Source organism: Ailuropoda melanoleuca, chromosome 8 (assembly GCF_002007445.2).
Source record: "Ailuropoda melanoleuca isolate Jingjing chromosome 8, ASM200744v2, whole genome shotgun sequence".
NCBI classification, from domain to species: domain Eukaryota; kingdom Metazoa; phylum Chordata; class Mammalia; order Carnivora; family Ursidae; genus Ailuropoda; species Ailuropoda melanoleuca.
This window is the reverse complement of record NC_048225.1, coordinates 18,235,584-18,248,707: the sequence shown is the minus strand read 5'-3', so window position 1 is coordinate 18,248,707 and position 13,124 is coordinate 18,235,584. Positions and strand designations below refer to the sequence as shown.

The 13,124-nt window shown below is 41.6% G+C and overlaps 1 protein-coding gene across 2 annotated transcripts in view; it reads right to left on the bottom strand.

Annotated features, from left to right (window-relative positions):
* Nucleotides 1-13,124, bottom strand: part of JHY (junctional cadherin complex regulator) — a 67,091-nt gene that overhangs the window by 42,862 nt on the left and 11,105 nt on the right. For both annotated transcript variants that reach the window (XM_034665997.1, XM_034665998.1), the window contains exon 3: nt 7,577-8,096. In XM_034665997.1, coding sequence (XP_034521888.1) covers nt 7,577-8,096 — 520 coding nt within the window. The remainder of the gene's footprint in view (nt 1-7,576; nt 8,097-13,124) is intronic.

The following is a 13,124-nucleotide window of genomic DNA, read 5'->3' as shown; positions in this document are numbered from 1 at the left end:
TCAGGCTTAAAGAGTCACTTGCTCGAATATCTGGGAAGTGCTCCCAACTGGTTAGTGGAAGAGCCAGGATATAACCCATGATTGCTGACTTCCAAATCAGTGCTTTGTTTTGGTTTTATTTTTTTCTCCTGTAACATTGTGCTGCCCCTAGGGGAGAAGGCCGCTCCCTCGGCTGCACAAACCAAACCTCGTCCCCCAGACCTTCCACAGTTTTCTCTTCCTCATCTGTTCACGTTCCAACTTGAATGACAGCTCCTCAGAGTCCTTCCCAAGCACCCAGACATCCCAGTTACACTCCCCTTCATCATTTTATTAAGTTATTCCGTATCCTTTGAGGTATATATTGGCACTTGAAATTATTTTGTTACACGTTTCTGGCCTCTGTCACATGACTGGAACGTAAGCTCCTTGAAGCCCAGGCTCTGTGTGTCTTGTTTTCTGTTGCATCCCTAGCACTGAGTGCCGAGCACATAGCTGGTGCTCAATAAATGCTGACTGCTGGGGCGCCTGGGTGGCACAGTGGTTAAGCGTCTGCCTTCGGCTCAAGGTGTGATCCCGGCTGGATCGAGCCCCACATCAGGCTCCTCTGCTATGAGCCTGCTTCTTCCTCTCCCATTCCCCCTGCTTGAGTTCCCTCTCTCGCTGGCTGTCTCTATCTCTGTCAAATAAATAAATAAAATCTTTAAAAAAAAAAAAAATGCTGACTGACCTGCTGTCCCAGCAAGAGCCACGAATGTATGGGTAGTGGATTCTTGATAGGGCTTTATATGGTCTCGAAGACTATAGGTAACTGAATTAGCCTTTCTAAATTTGTCTTCACAAAGTTTCAGTAATTTCTTTCCAGGGAAGGACAAGAGAAGAGTAACAGGTCCAAAGTACTTACTGCTCTTTTCCGAGATTGCTAATTTTCCCTTCCTTGGTCTTCAAAGTCACATTGGAATCAAGATAGAAAAGTAGCTCCTTTTTCAAGACACAAATGTCCTTTAATGGTAGACCGGAAATGGACTCAAATTCTAACTAATGAGTTTCAGGCAAACACCGAACAAGGCATGAATAAAAAAAAAGTCAGTCCTGAATATTCACCAGCAAGGTTACTGGCTGACGGTGATACTTAGGTGCCCTCTAGTGTGTGTTGGTTTTTATATCAGTTCCTTGCTTCACACGTCATGTGGTAAAGATCTCCTCCTGTATTCCAAGGTGAATTTTCCGGTGCATTTTAACGTACGATCAACAGATGAAAAATGTACATCGTACAGATGAAAAATAGCAAAAATAATTGTGGAGCAATTTAAAAACTGACGTTTCTGCTCTGAGCCATCATTTACAAGCAAAGAATGCAATTTAGGTGACCCTGAGCGGTTGGGGGGTGTGAAGTTACAAGGGTTACTACAAAATATTGTGTCTTGTGAATCCATAGGCATAGTTCAAAAATAAAAGCTATAAAAGGATATAAAGTGAAAGGCTGTTTCCACCCTGTTCCCCCTCCACCCTCCACAATGAACCACCTGCATATCCTTCCAGTTTTTAATGCATACCAAAGGAAATATGTAGCTTTATTCTTCCTGACTTTTTTGCACTGTATGCACTGTTCTACACTTTTAATTTTTCCTGTAATAATAAACCCTGATAAATTGTCCATAACGGTTCATGGAGAACATCCTCATTATTATTATTATTTTTTAACTACAATGTACTTTACGGATGTACTGTAATTTCAGTATTACTCACATGATAGACACTTGGGTAGTTTCCAATCTTTAGCTGAAAAAAAGCCTGAAATGACTAATCTTGTACAGGAATTATTTTGAAACTGCACATATATAACTAGGAAAAATTCCTAGGAGTGGAACATGTTGGGTCAAATAAAAATAACCGTTGGTAACACTTACATAGCGCTTGCTATAGGCAGGCATTGATCAAACCACACGACATATATTAACCCATGTATTTAATCTTCTTAATAATCCCGTGAGGAAAGTACTATTATTATCTCTCTCTCTCTCTTTTTTTTTTTAAGGATGAGGAAACTGAGTCACATGGGTGTTAAGCAACCGCCCAAGGTTAGACAGCAGGTTGTGGTGCCCTAGAGTCTATTCTCTTAGCCGTTATGTTTTACTATTTCGAGAAGTGTACGTCTTTGTATTTTATTTATTTATTTTGTAAGATTTTATTATTTATTTACTTGACAGAGCGAGAGAGCACAAGCAGGGGGAGCAGTAGAAGGAGAGGGAGAAGCAGGCTCCCCGCCAAGCAGGGAGCCCGATGCTGGGGCTTGATCCCAGGACCCTGGGATCATGAACTGAGCCAAAGGCAGATGCGTGACCATCTGAGCCACCCAGGCATCCCTATAGTTTAAGTAGATTTAACAAATTGTCCTCCACACCCCTTAGACCAATTTATTATCTCACCAACCTGACTGTACATTTTTGCCTACAGGTTCATCAAACGTTTGGAATTTTGTTGGATTAATTATAGGTGAAAAATAGAATCCCAATGTAGTATTGATTTGTATTTCTCTTCTAATGACTGAGGTTGGTTATCTTTTCATATAGCTCATAGATATATGTATTAACTTTTCTGTGAATTTTCCATGGATGGCCTTTGTGTATTTTATTTATAGTGAGATTTTTGGTCTTTTTTTTTTTTTAAGGTTTTATTTATTTATTTATTTATTTATTTATTTATTTGACAGAGATAGAGACAGCCAGTGAGAGAGGGAGCACAAGCAGGGGGAGTGGGAGAGGAAGAAGCAGGCTCACAGCGGAGGAGCCTGATGTGGGGCTCGATCCCATAACGCCAGGATCACACCCTGAGCCGAAGGCAGACGCTTAACTGCTGTGCCACCCAGGCGCCCCAAGATTTTTGGTCTTGATTTCTAGGAGCTCTTTATATATTAGAGATATTAGTGTTTCATCTGTTATGAATTAGAAATATTTTTCTTCTTTATATTTTGACTCATGCTTTTTTCTACAGAAGTTTTCATATTTATGTAGTCAAATTTATCAGTCTTCTGTAGATTTTGGATTTTGAAACATTTCGAGATTATGGGAGAATTTGCTTGGTTTTTTTCCCTAGTATTTTTTAAAAATTAAATATTTGGTCCATTTGGAATTTATCTTGTTGTATGATATGAGGTATGGATCTGACTTCATTTTCTTCCAGATGGCTACCAAGTTGTTTTATTGAACAATCCATCATCTCCTCACTGACTTGAGATACTGCTTTATCAAATCATAGTATCATATCCTATATTTCCATATGTAATTTGGCTCTATTTCTAGACTTTCTACTCTGTTCAATTTTTCTGTCTACACATGCATTAAAGATTATCCTACTATTGAGGCTTTATAATACACTACCTGCTAGTGCTAGATTCTCTCATGATTCTTAATGTCCAGAGCTTTCTTTATTATTCCTGCTTTTATTTTTCATCTGAACTTAATCCGCTTTTTGAGTTTTATTAAAAAAAAACTGACATTTTTTTGGACTGTCATAAACTTCTTAGATGTACTTTCAAATCTTTCTAAGGACAATACACTACTTAAGATACGGTCTGATTCAACTGAGCATAAATGCTTGTCTCAAAATGAGGTATTAAAAAGCTGATTTTCTTTGCTGTTTATTGGTAATTGACATTTAGTCATTTGACGATAGAGGTCATTTATCCTTTCAACATTTCTAGTTGTAAGATAGTGGTCATCTCTTTCAAAGAAATTAAGAGGAGAAAATAGATTTTCAAACATGAAAACCTTCCAGACAGATGCTGCTTAATCTAAAACAAGACCAGAAAGGGATAAAGAAAGGGGGGGTAATCAGAAGGGGGAATGAAACATGAGAGACTATGGACTCTGAGAAACAAACTGAGGGCTTCAGAGGGGAGGGGGGTGGGGGAATGGGATAGACTGGTGATGGGTGGTAGGGAGGGCACGTATTGCATGGTGCACTGGGTGTTATACGCAACTAATGAATCATCGAACTTTACATCAAAAACCAGGGATGTACTGTATGGTGACTAACATAATATAATAAAAAAATTATTTAAAAATAAATAAATAAAAAAAACCCAAAAAAACCAAGACCCTCCAAACCTGCCACCCCTAATTCTTACCTCCTGCTCCCAAATCAATCAGCCATTGAAAACATCAATGTTCTGTAGGTACTGACTTACACAACTATGATGTTGGGTTTCTGAAAAACCCTGTATGGACTTTATGTGTGGTCCATGGACCAGCAGCCTTAACCTCACCTTAACATTTGAAGGAAAAAAAAGATCAGTGGTTCTCAGTGGACCCAATAGCAGAAGTGGCATCACCCAGAACCATGTTGAAAAATTCAAATTCTTGGGTCCCACCCTACATCTACTGAATCAGAAACCCTTAGGTTAGGTCCAGCAATCTGTTTCAACAAGCCCTCTGGTTGATTGATTCACACTAATGTCTGAGACTCCCTGATGTAAAGCAGTGGTTCTCAATCTTGACTAAGCATTAGAATCACTTGGGGAGCTTTGAAAAATCCCCATGCTGACAGTGCACCCCAGATGAGTTAAATCAGAAATTCAGGGCTTCAGGCCAAGGAATCTGCATTTTAATTTTCCAGATGATCCCATTTGTGAAGCCAAGGATGGGAACCACTGCTCGTGTCTGGATCAGTGCTTCTCGAACTCGACTTCACATTAGAATCACTTGAAGATCTTTAAAAGAAAAATACTGGCACTCAGGGTCTTACCCAGAGATGTCAGCTGGTCTGGGTGAAGCCAAGAATCACTTTAAAAAATTTTTTATTTTATTTTTATTTATTTGATAGAGACAGCGAGAGAAGGAACACAAGCAAGGGGAGTGTGAGAGGGAGAAGCAGGCTTCCCGCTGAGCAGGGAGCCCGATGTGGGGCTGGATCCCAGGATCCAGGGATTGTGACCTGAGCTGAAGGCAGACGTTTAACGGCTAAGCCACCCAAGTGCCCCAACAATCGCTTTTTAAAATTAGTTTCTCAGGTGAATCTAGCATCCAGCCAGGATTTCAAACCACTGCTCTAGAAAATACCATTTTCCCCTCACAAAAAAATTTATACTAAAGAGACTAAGTCTGGAGGTGATGGAAGAGGTCTATTTTTCATTCCCCATGTATTTACTGAGACCTTACAGTGTGTTAGGCTAGTTGCCATGAAGATTGAAAATAGGTACAAAGCATAGTTTTTGCCCGTAAGAAAACCTATAATCTGTACTGACAGATCTGCACATGCTTCATGTATACATAATGACTTGAACAGATTGTTCAATGCTATTGACTCTAATTCAGTAAAACAGTTACATGTACCCTATCAGTGTTAAGTCAAACTAATTTCTTTAAAAGAAAGGAGTAAGATGAGGAAATGTACGTTGGAAAATGGTGAAGAAACAGTCTTGAATATAATTAGCAATCAGCCCTTAGATATTTGAACCTGGAGAAAGTGGTGGACAAGGTCAATGGCCACTTCAAAGACTAATCTATGAGCTTAAAGATTGAGCAAGCCAAAAATGCTTTAAAGTTTCCTCCCTGGCATGACAAAAAATTATGCTATGGAATCACTGACAGTCAACTCACCCCAATATTGTTTGTAAATTAAGTTATAACCACTAAGAAAAATCGGCAAGTAAGAAATCAGCAATTAAAGAGTTTATAATAAAGCTACTTTCACTTTTATTAGTAGAAATATAACTTTCTTTTGGCTTCACTATTTGCCTCTCCATCTAGACTGGCTTCTTTTGAGAACATATTTAAAAATAAATGAAAAATATTGTTCTAGTCTGGGAGAAATTACTGGCTATAAATATTTTTCACAGATAATGGACTGTTGAATTTATATTTATATTTTTATTTTTATTTTTATTTTATTTATTTATTTATTTATTTATTTATTTATTTATTTATTCATTTGACAGAGATAGAGACAGCCAGCGAGAGAGGGAACACAAGCAGGGGGAGTGGGAGAGGAAGAAGCAAGCTCATAGTGGAGGAGCCTGATGTGGGGCTCGATCCCATAACGCAGGGATCACGCACCGAGGAAGGCAGACGCTTAACGACTGCGCCACCCAGGCGCCCCTGAATTTATATTTTTAAAGGAGCAACCAAGCAAAATTCAAAATTTTATATATTATGAAATGTACATGAGCACCTAAAATTGGGTTAAAAATGTTGATAATTCTTTTGCATTCAGCTAAATGTTTTGAGAATTCAGCTGAATATGCTACATCCATTCCTCTGTTTTATTATTAGTTTCAAAGGCAAGGCTGTGACCATAATCCTTTAAGACTATAAATGGAGTTTCTGAATTAAAATCACAAATATTCATCTACCTCTCTTTCATGTTCTATCAAAAAATACTTACAGGTTAGGGCAGGTTAGAGCATTTTAAATAATACCAATTTGAATTTGGAATAGGTCTAAGGGCATCCCCATGTAATGTAATAACCTTTCCTTCGTATTTGAAGATGACCTCACATTAGTAGGTAATGAATTTCAAGCTGGTTCCCCCAAGAAGGATGGTGGATATACTGATCTAGCCATTCTTTTCTTATGTCCATGGACATGTCCACTAGGAGGTGGGCCGATAGGATCTTTAGGAGAGCCCGAGAAGTAGAGCTAAGGCTACTGGCTCCAGCAGATTTAGAATCCATCATCTGGGAAAGAATTTACCAGATGAGAAAGGGAGGGCATTTGTTGTTCCGATTTTATAGATGGAGAGACTAAAGTTTAATTATATCCCTTGCACAGAAAAAAGGATGGTGTAGTGATTATCATTTGTGTTGGAAAGGTAATAGAATCACTGGATAATTAAAAAAACAAGGGGCTCCTGGGTTGCTCAGTTGGTTAAGCGTCTGCCTTTGGCTCAGGTCATGATCTTGGGGTCCTGGGATTGAGTCCCATGTTGGGCTCCCTGCTCAGTGGGGAGTCTGCTTCTTCCTCGCCTTCTGCCCCTCCCCCCCCACTCATGCGTGCGTGCTTGCTAGCTCGCTCTCTCACGTGCACACTCTCAAAATAAGAAATAAAAAAAAAAAAAACCAAACAACCACTTGCTATAGCCTGCCGCCCTCTGGCTACCACCCAAAATGTATATAAAATCTAAGTTGAGAATCACGTGTGTGTTTGTTGCCGTTACTGATGTGTGTTAGGTCACCTCCAATGCATTGGGACATTTAGAATTAGTGGAACAGGGGCGTCTGGGTGGCTCCGTCGGTTAAGTGTCTGCCTTTGGGTCAGGACATGATCCCAGGGTCCTGGGATCGAGTCCCACGTGGGGCTCCCCTCTCGGTGAGAAGCCTGCGTCTCCCTCTCCCTCTGCCTGCCGCTCCCCCTGCTTGCATTCTCGCTCGCTCTCTGTCAAATGAGTAAATAAGATCTTAAAAAAAAAAAAAAAAAGAATTCATGGAATAATTCCCTGATTCTTCAAAGAGGAGCAAGGGATAGGGCCTTTGTTTTACTCAGCCACATGGTTATAATGACATCACCATCTCAAGGGAAGTGATCTCCAGCCATTTCAAACAAAGGCAAATTCCGGTCTAGTAGTGCTCAGAAGAGATTATTAAATAGCACTTACATACCTGTTCTGGGAGAATGTCCCCCCTTTTTTTATTGTGAAGTTGAAGATAAGAGTCCGTTTTAGGAGTAGGTAATCCCAAAGTCAGCTTGTTTTTTTCCACAAAGTATTGTTTGGACTTCCTCCGACGACGGCCACGTGATCCTGGCAGGAAAACCTCATTATGTGAACTTGAACTCTTCAAGTAATGAGAGACGTTGCTTGACTTCTCCCCCAGATCACTGTCGCTCGGCTCCGAAAACGGCTGGCTGCGATGGGTACCACGCTCATAGTTTGGGCTTAAAAATTCACTGCCAAGCAAGGAGTCCATGCTCTGTGGGCTACTCTTGTGTTCACCTTTCTCCCCTGAGAGTTCCATGGATGTCTCCTTGGAAGGGTACAGTGGATCTGGAGTCGGATTTTTAGTAGAGCTGTCTACAGACTCCGGCAGTGTTTCCATTGTCAACAAATTCCTCTCCTCTTTCTTACTCTTCCAGTTTGGGTCATAGCGGAGGTCCGAATATTTGTCTTCTCCTGGTTGTTGGCTGCCCAAAGCAGAAAGGAAATGTCAAGTCCTTAATTAAAATGAATTTACTCATAATGTTTAGTTATCTTACTTGAATCTTTCTCCTATAACTTCCCTTTTACCACCTATGTGTTGAAGCCATAACGGAGGCTCAAATCAGGCTCACGGAGTGTACATAAGGGCACAAAGGGCTCAATTACAAGTTCATTAAATTAGGGAATAAAAATTAGGGGTAGTTAATTTATAAATGCCCCAAAGCAGCTGAAAATCACATGCCAGTGACTCACTGTGGTATGCACACTGTCACTACTTCAGCTAGTGAAGGTAAACTGATTTCACATTTTGGCTGGTGACACACACGTTTGGGTGCTTATCTAGGAAGAAAATGCCATTATTGCCTGGATGATCGTTTCCTCGGGTCTGCTGCTCCTGTGAGGGAAAGCAAGATTTATCTCAAGTGAATACCTACCTAGGCTCATCCTTTTAAGTGTTTTGCTTTTCATGTCGTCTTTGTAGATTTTATCACACCTGCTGTAGAAAGAGCCCCAGGGTTGAGAATCAGACGGCGGCTCACTGAAAAGTTCTTAGTTCATATGCTTTTGGTTTGTGGCACGGATGCCCACGAAACCGAACACAGGTCAGTGTGTGTTCTTAGCTGTTGGATGGCCCTATTTCAGCAAAAGGTTAAACATATGGTCCTGCCATAGGAACATGGGCTAGTCCATAATCAGGGCATATGACCCCAAATAAAGTCTTCCCTTTTTCCTTATGACAGTCTCAATTTGTAAGGCACCTCCTGGTCTTAACCAAAAAAAAAAAAAAAAAAAAGAAAAAGAAAAAGAAAAAAAATGCTGGTAATATGGCATATTTAATGGCCCCTTTGATCTTCAAAAGCTAAATGGGAGAGATTTTCCTTCCTTGAGTATAGTAGATGCAATCTTCTAGTCAAAAAGAAAATGTAAATCACGTAGGCTTTTTATGCTACTTGATATTCCCGTTTGCAGAGGACGTAATTTTATGCTGGGTAAACAAACTAATGGCGCCCCTACTACTAATTTCCTTCTCTTAATGTGGCCCTAGATGTCTTCTGATTTGATGTAAAACAGAAATTAGAGTGAAAAGACAAAACTCCCATGTCTTGCTAAACTGTCATTTTGAATTTTTCCTTCACATATTAACTTCTTGGGACACCTGGGTGGCTCAGTCGGTTAAGTGTCGTGATCCCAGGGTCCTGAGATCCAGTCCCACATCGGGCTCCTTGCTCAGCGCAAGTCTGCTTCTCCCTCTCCCTCTGCCACTCCCCCTGCTTGTGCTCTCTCCTTTCTCTCTCACAAATACATAAAGAAAATCTTAAAAAAAAAAAAAAAGATGGAGAAGTTCTTGGAGTGGGCTGCTCTTCTTTCTCCACCAAGGGAAGAAAAATGATACTCTCTTCCAGCAAAATGCCTGAATGGAGATCGTGCACATTTGTTGGGAAGTTGGAGATCAAACTCTGCAACTCACTCCCTCCCTAAGCACCACGGGTTACCTGCCTCTGGGGCTTTTGAGGATGAGGTTTCGCCTGTGCGATGTCATGTGAACTCACACTGTGTTTTGGCCTTGCCTTTCACTTGGCTCTCTAGGTCTCACTAGGCATGCAGTGGGGACATGGGATGGTCCAGCAGGGCACAATCTGGACTTGGGACTGGATAGACCTGGGCTCAAGTTCTGGGTCTGTCATTATCTGTGTATGAAATCATGCCATCCCTGAGCCAGTGTCTCTTGTCTGTAAGTAGCGATCAACTATATTTGTTCTGCTTACTTCTCAGGATTGCATAGACATCAAAATGAGACCGTATATCTTAATGTTCTGTATTTGTGCTTATTTCACCTTCCACTATAGTAACTTTGCCTCTCCACCTAGTTAAAGCTCTGGGCGGCAGGGACTGACAGTCTCCTTCCTTCCCTAACCTCTGCCCCAATACTCCACCCTGTGCTCTGGGCAGAGGAGTGAATGAGCGTTTCTTAAATAACAGCCTCTAAAATTACTCGAGTCAGCACAAATGTAGCATCAGATATTAATTTTTAAAAACCCAATAGTAGTAAATTAAAACCTACACATGCAGAAAACCTTCTTCCATTGGACCAAATTCGTGAGTGATTTTAGTGTTTATCATGTAATGAGTTCAACATAAAGGTCAACTGTGGTTGTTTAGGTGGGGAAGAACAGATTAAGGGGCACCTTGATTATATCTTCAAGTAAATATATGAATTTTTTTTTAATGAAGAAAGGTGCTGTTTCCCCATATCCAATACATATTGGAAGGAAAAAAGTCAATGTAACTGCCCTGTTCATTCATTTGCTCTATTTCACAGAACTTCTTTCATTTACTTGTTCACTCAGGGATTCTGCTGAGGGTTTATTGAGCACTTACTGAGCTAGGGGATACAGTGATGGGCTCACAGCCTCGTGGGGAATACAGACAAGAAAACAAACAGTTTACAATGGGAGTGATGGTGTCCTGACGAGGAGCTCCGGCCTATCGAGACTCACGAGGGACCCCCAATCCCATCTCAGGAGGTCGAGTGAAGCTTTCTGAAGGAAGTGATGGTTGAGCTGAGACCTAAGGCTAAGAAGGAGGGCGACTGTATGCCAGGCTGAGGGAGGAGCTTGTAGAACGGAGTGGAGGGGACAGCGTGGTGATTTCAAAGAACAGATTCTGTACGGATGAAAGGAAGGTTGAGGAGAGCTCAGGGTAGAGGAGAGCTCAGGGTAAAGCAGAGGTGAGATCTTGAATGGCTCTGCAAACACTGTGAAGAAATGTGGCTTACTTACATTAACTTGGGAGTCTGGTTTTGAGCAAAAGTAATTAGAGAGCAAAGATGTTAGTGAGACGTAAGTACTTTTGGATAGCCCAAGTGATGGGTTTTTGGAAGGTATTAACTACAGGAGCATTTTTATTTGCTTGTTTTTTGTGAAGTTTTAGAATAGCTAGCCCTCTTCTTTGTGCTCCTTAAAGCAGGGGTTGGCAGCCTTTGAAAGTGAGTATCGCACTGGGGATCACTGCTCTGTTACTTAGTTGGGGGTGGGACATGGAATGCTAACTTTGGGAAGATAGCCCATATTGTATGCCAGTTAGGGAATGCTGGTGGTAAATCTCCAGTTTTTCCTTAGAAGAGCCCAAAGAGGGGCACCTCGGTCAGTTGAGTGTCTGACTCTTGGTTTCAGCTCAGGTCAGGATCTCAGGGTCCTGGGATTGAGCTCCACGTCAGGCTCCCCGCTCAGTGCGGGGTCTGCTTATCTCTCTCCCTCTGCTCCTCCCTCCAACTCGTGCTCCCTCTCTCTCTGAAAAATAAATAAAATCTTTAAAAAAAAAAAAGAGCCCAATAAGGGAAGTACTATTATTATGCCCATTTAATAGATGAAGGAGCTGGAGCCTCGAGAGCTTATGTAACTTTCCCAAGGTCACCGAATGAACAAGTGGTGGAACCAGGACAAAGACCCTGGCATCTGGCCTACTCCCGTCAGCCTAGCCGGCCTCTATCATGCAGCTATTTCCATAGGTGGTCATGGAGCAAGGTCTGCCTCATGTGGGTTAGTGAATCGGTCTGTCAGCCAGTCAGCAAACACGCACTGAGCAGCTCCCCCGGGTCCTAGGCATTGAAGCGTGGTGAGCAAAACAGAAGCAGGCTGGTGGATCTTACCTGCTGGCAAGGAAGTAGGCTTTCTGGGCCAGCTCTCATGATCAAGTAATAAATTAGATATATAAAGAAATGCAGCACATATTGGGTATTTAAAATGGGGGGGCATAGGCTTGCTCATCACTGAAAATGTTAACCCCTTATTTCCAGATTCGATTGCTAGATGATATCTCAAAGTCCATTTCATTTCTATTCTATGACCCTATGATAAACTCATAAAGGAATCAGTAGGCTGAAGAATGCTTATTATTTAAAAAAATAGGTAGTCTTTGGGGTGCCTGGGGGGTGCAGTCAGTTGAGCATCTGACTCTTGGTTTCAGCTCAGGTCAGGATCTCAGGGTTGTAAAGCTGGGCCCCGCATTGGGCTCTGGACTCAGCACAGAGTCTGCTTGAGTTTCTCTCTCCCTCTCCCTCTGCTCCTCCTCCTCCCTTCTCAAACAAATAAATCTTTAAAAAAGTAGGTAGTCTTCAAGATTTGAAGGATATGGTTCCCCCCAATTCCACCTCTGCAGTGATACTAAGAAAACCGGCACTCACAGTGGGCAGCACATTTAACCAGCACCTGCTGTTAATGGCATAATGTCTACGGTCACGAGGATAGACCTTCCTCAGTTATCTGTCATCTCTGTGGGGCTCTTCTTGCCTAAGTAATGATATGGCGTCTTTTGGTTCTGAGAAATGGTACAGCAGAGTGTCTAAGGACAAGGGGCTGCCTGTCCTCAATTCCTGGTGCCTCCAGTTACTGTGTGGGCATGCGCAAATTATTTAACTTCTCGGTGCCTCAGCTTGCTCATCAGTGAAATGGGGATAAGAGTATCTACCTCACAGTGCTGTTGAGAGCATTAAGTGAGTTAACACACATGAATGCTTACAATGAATTGTGCCCTTGACACACAGTAAGGATCCAGTGAGGGCTAGCTATGACCGCCTCTGTCTGTGAGCTCCGTGACATTCTTTGCTTGCCCTGTGTCACGTTCAGTCACTATGACGTAACATTGTCCTGTATTGTGCTTCCTACTGACGGATCTCAAGGGATTCTTCTCTCCCTGGGGCTTCAGTTATTTCCAGGGCACAAAGCTGTCTTGTGATGCACTATGGGGCACCTTTGTGGCTTGAAGGAACTAACACTTATCTTCAAAAGTCCAATTTTTGTTACCATGACTTAGGCACCTGTGGACAATCTGTTTGAACTATAGTTTAGGAAATGGGACTAAGAAATTTCAGCCAGATGATGAAATGTTTTAAGGACCTGCTGAGTGCTGATGAGGAAGAGAAAACAAGGGAGAATGAAGTGACTTTAGAGCTTCAGGAAGAACTGTAATTTCTGGCCTCAACAAATTACCCTTCTTTTTTTTTTTTTTTTTTT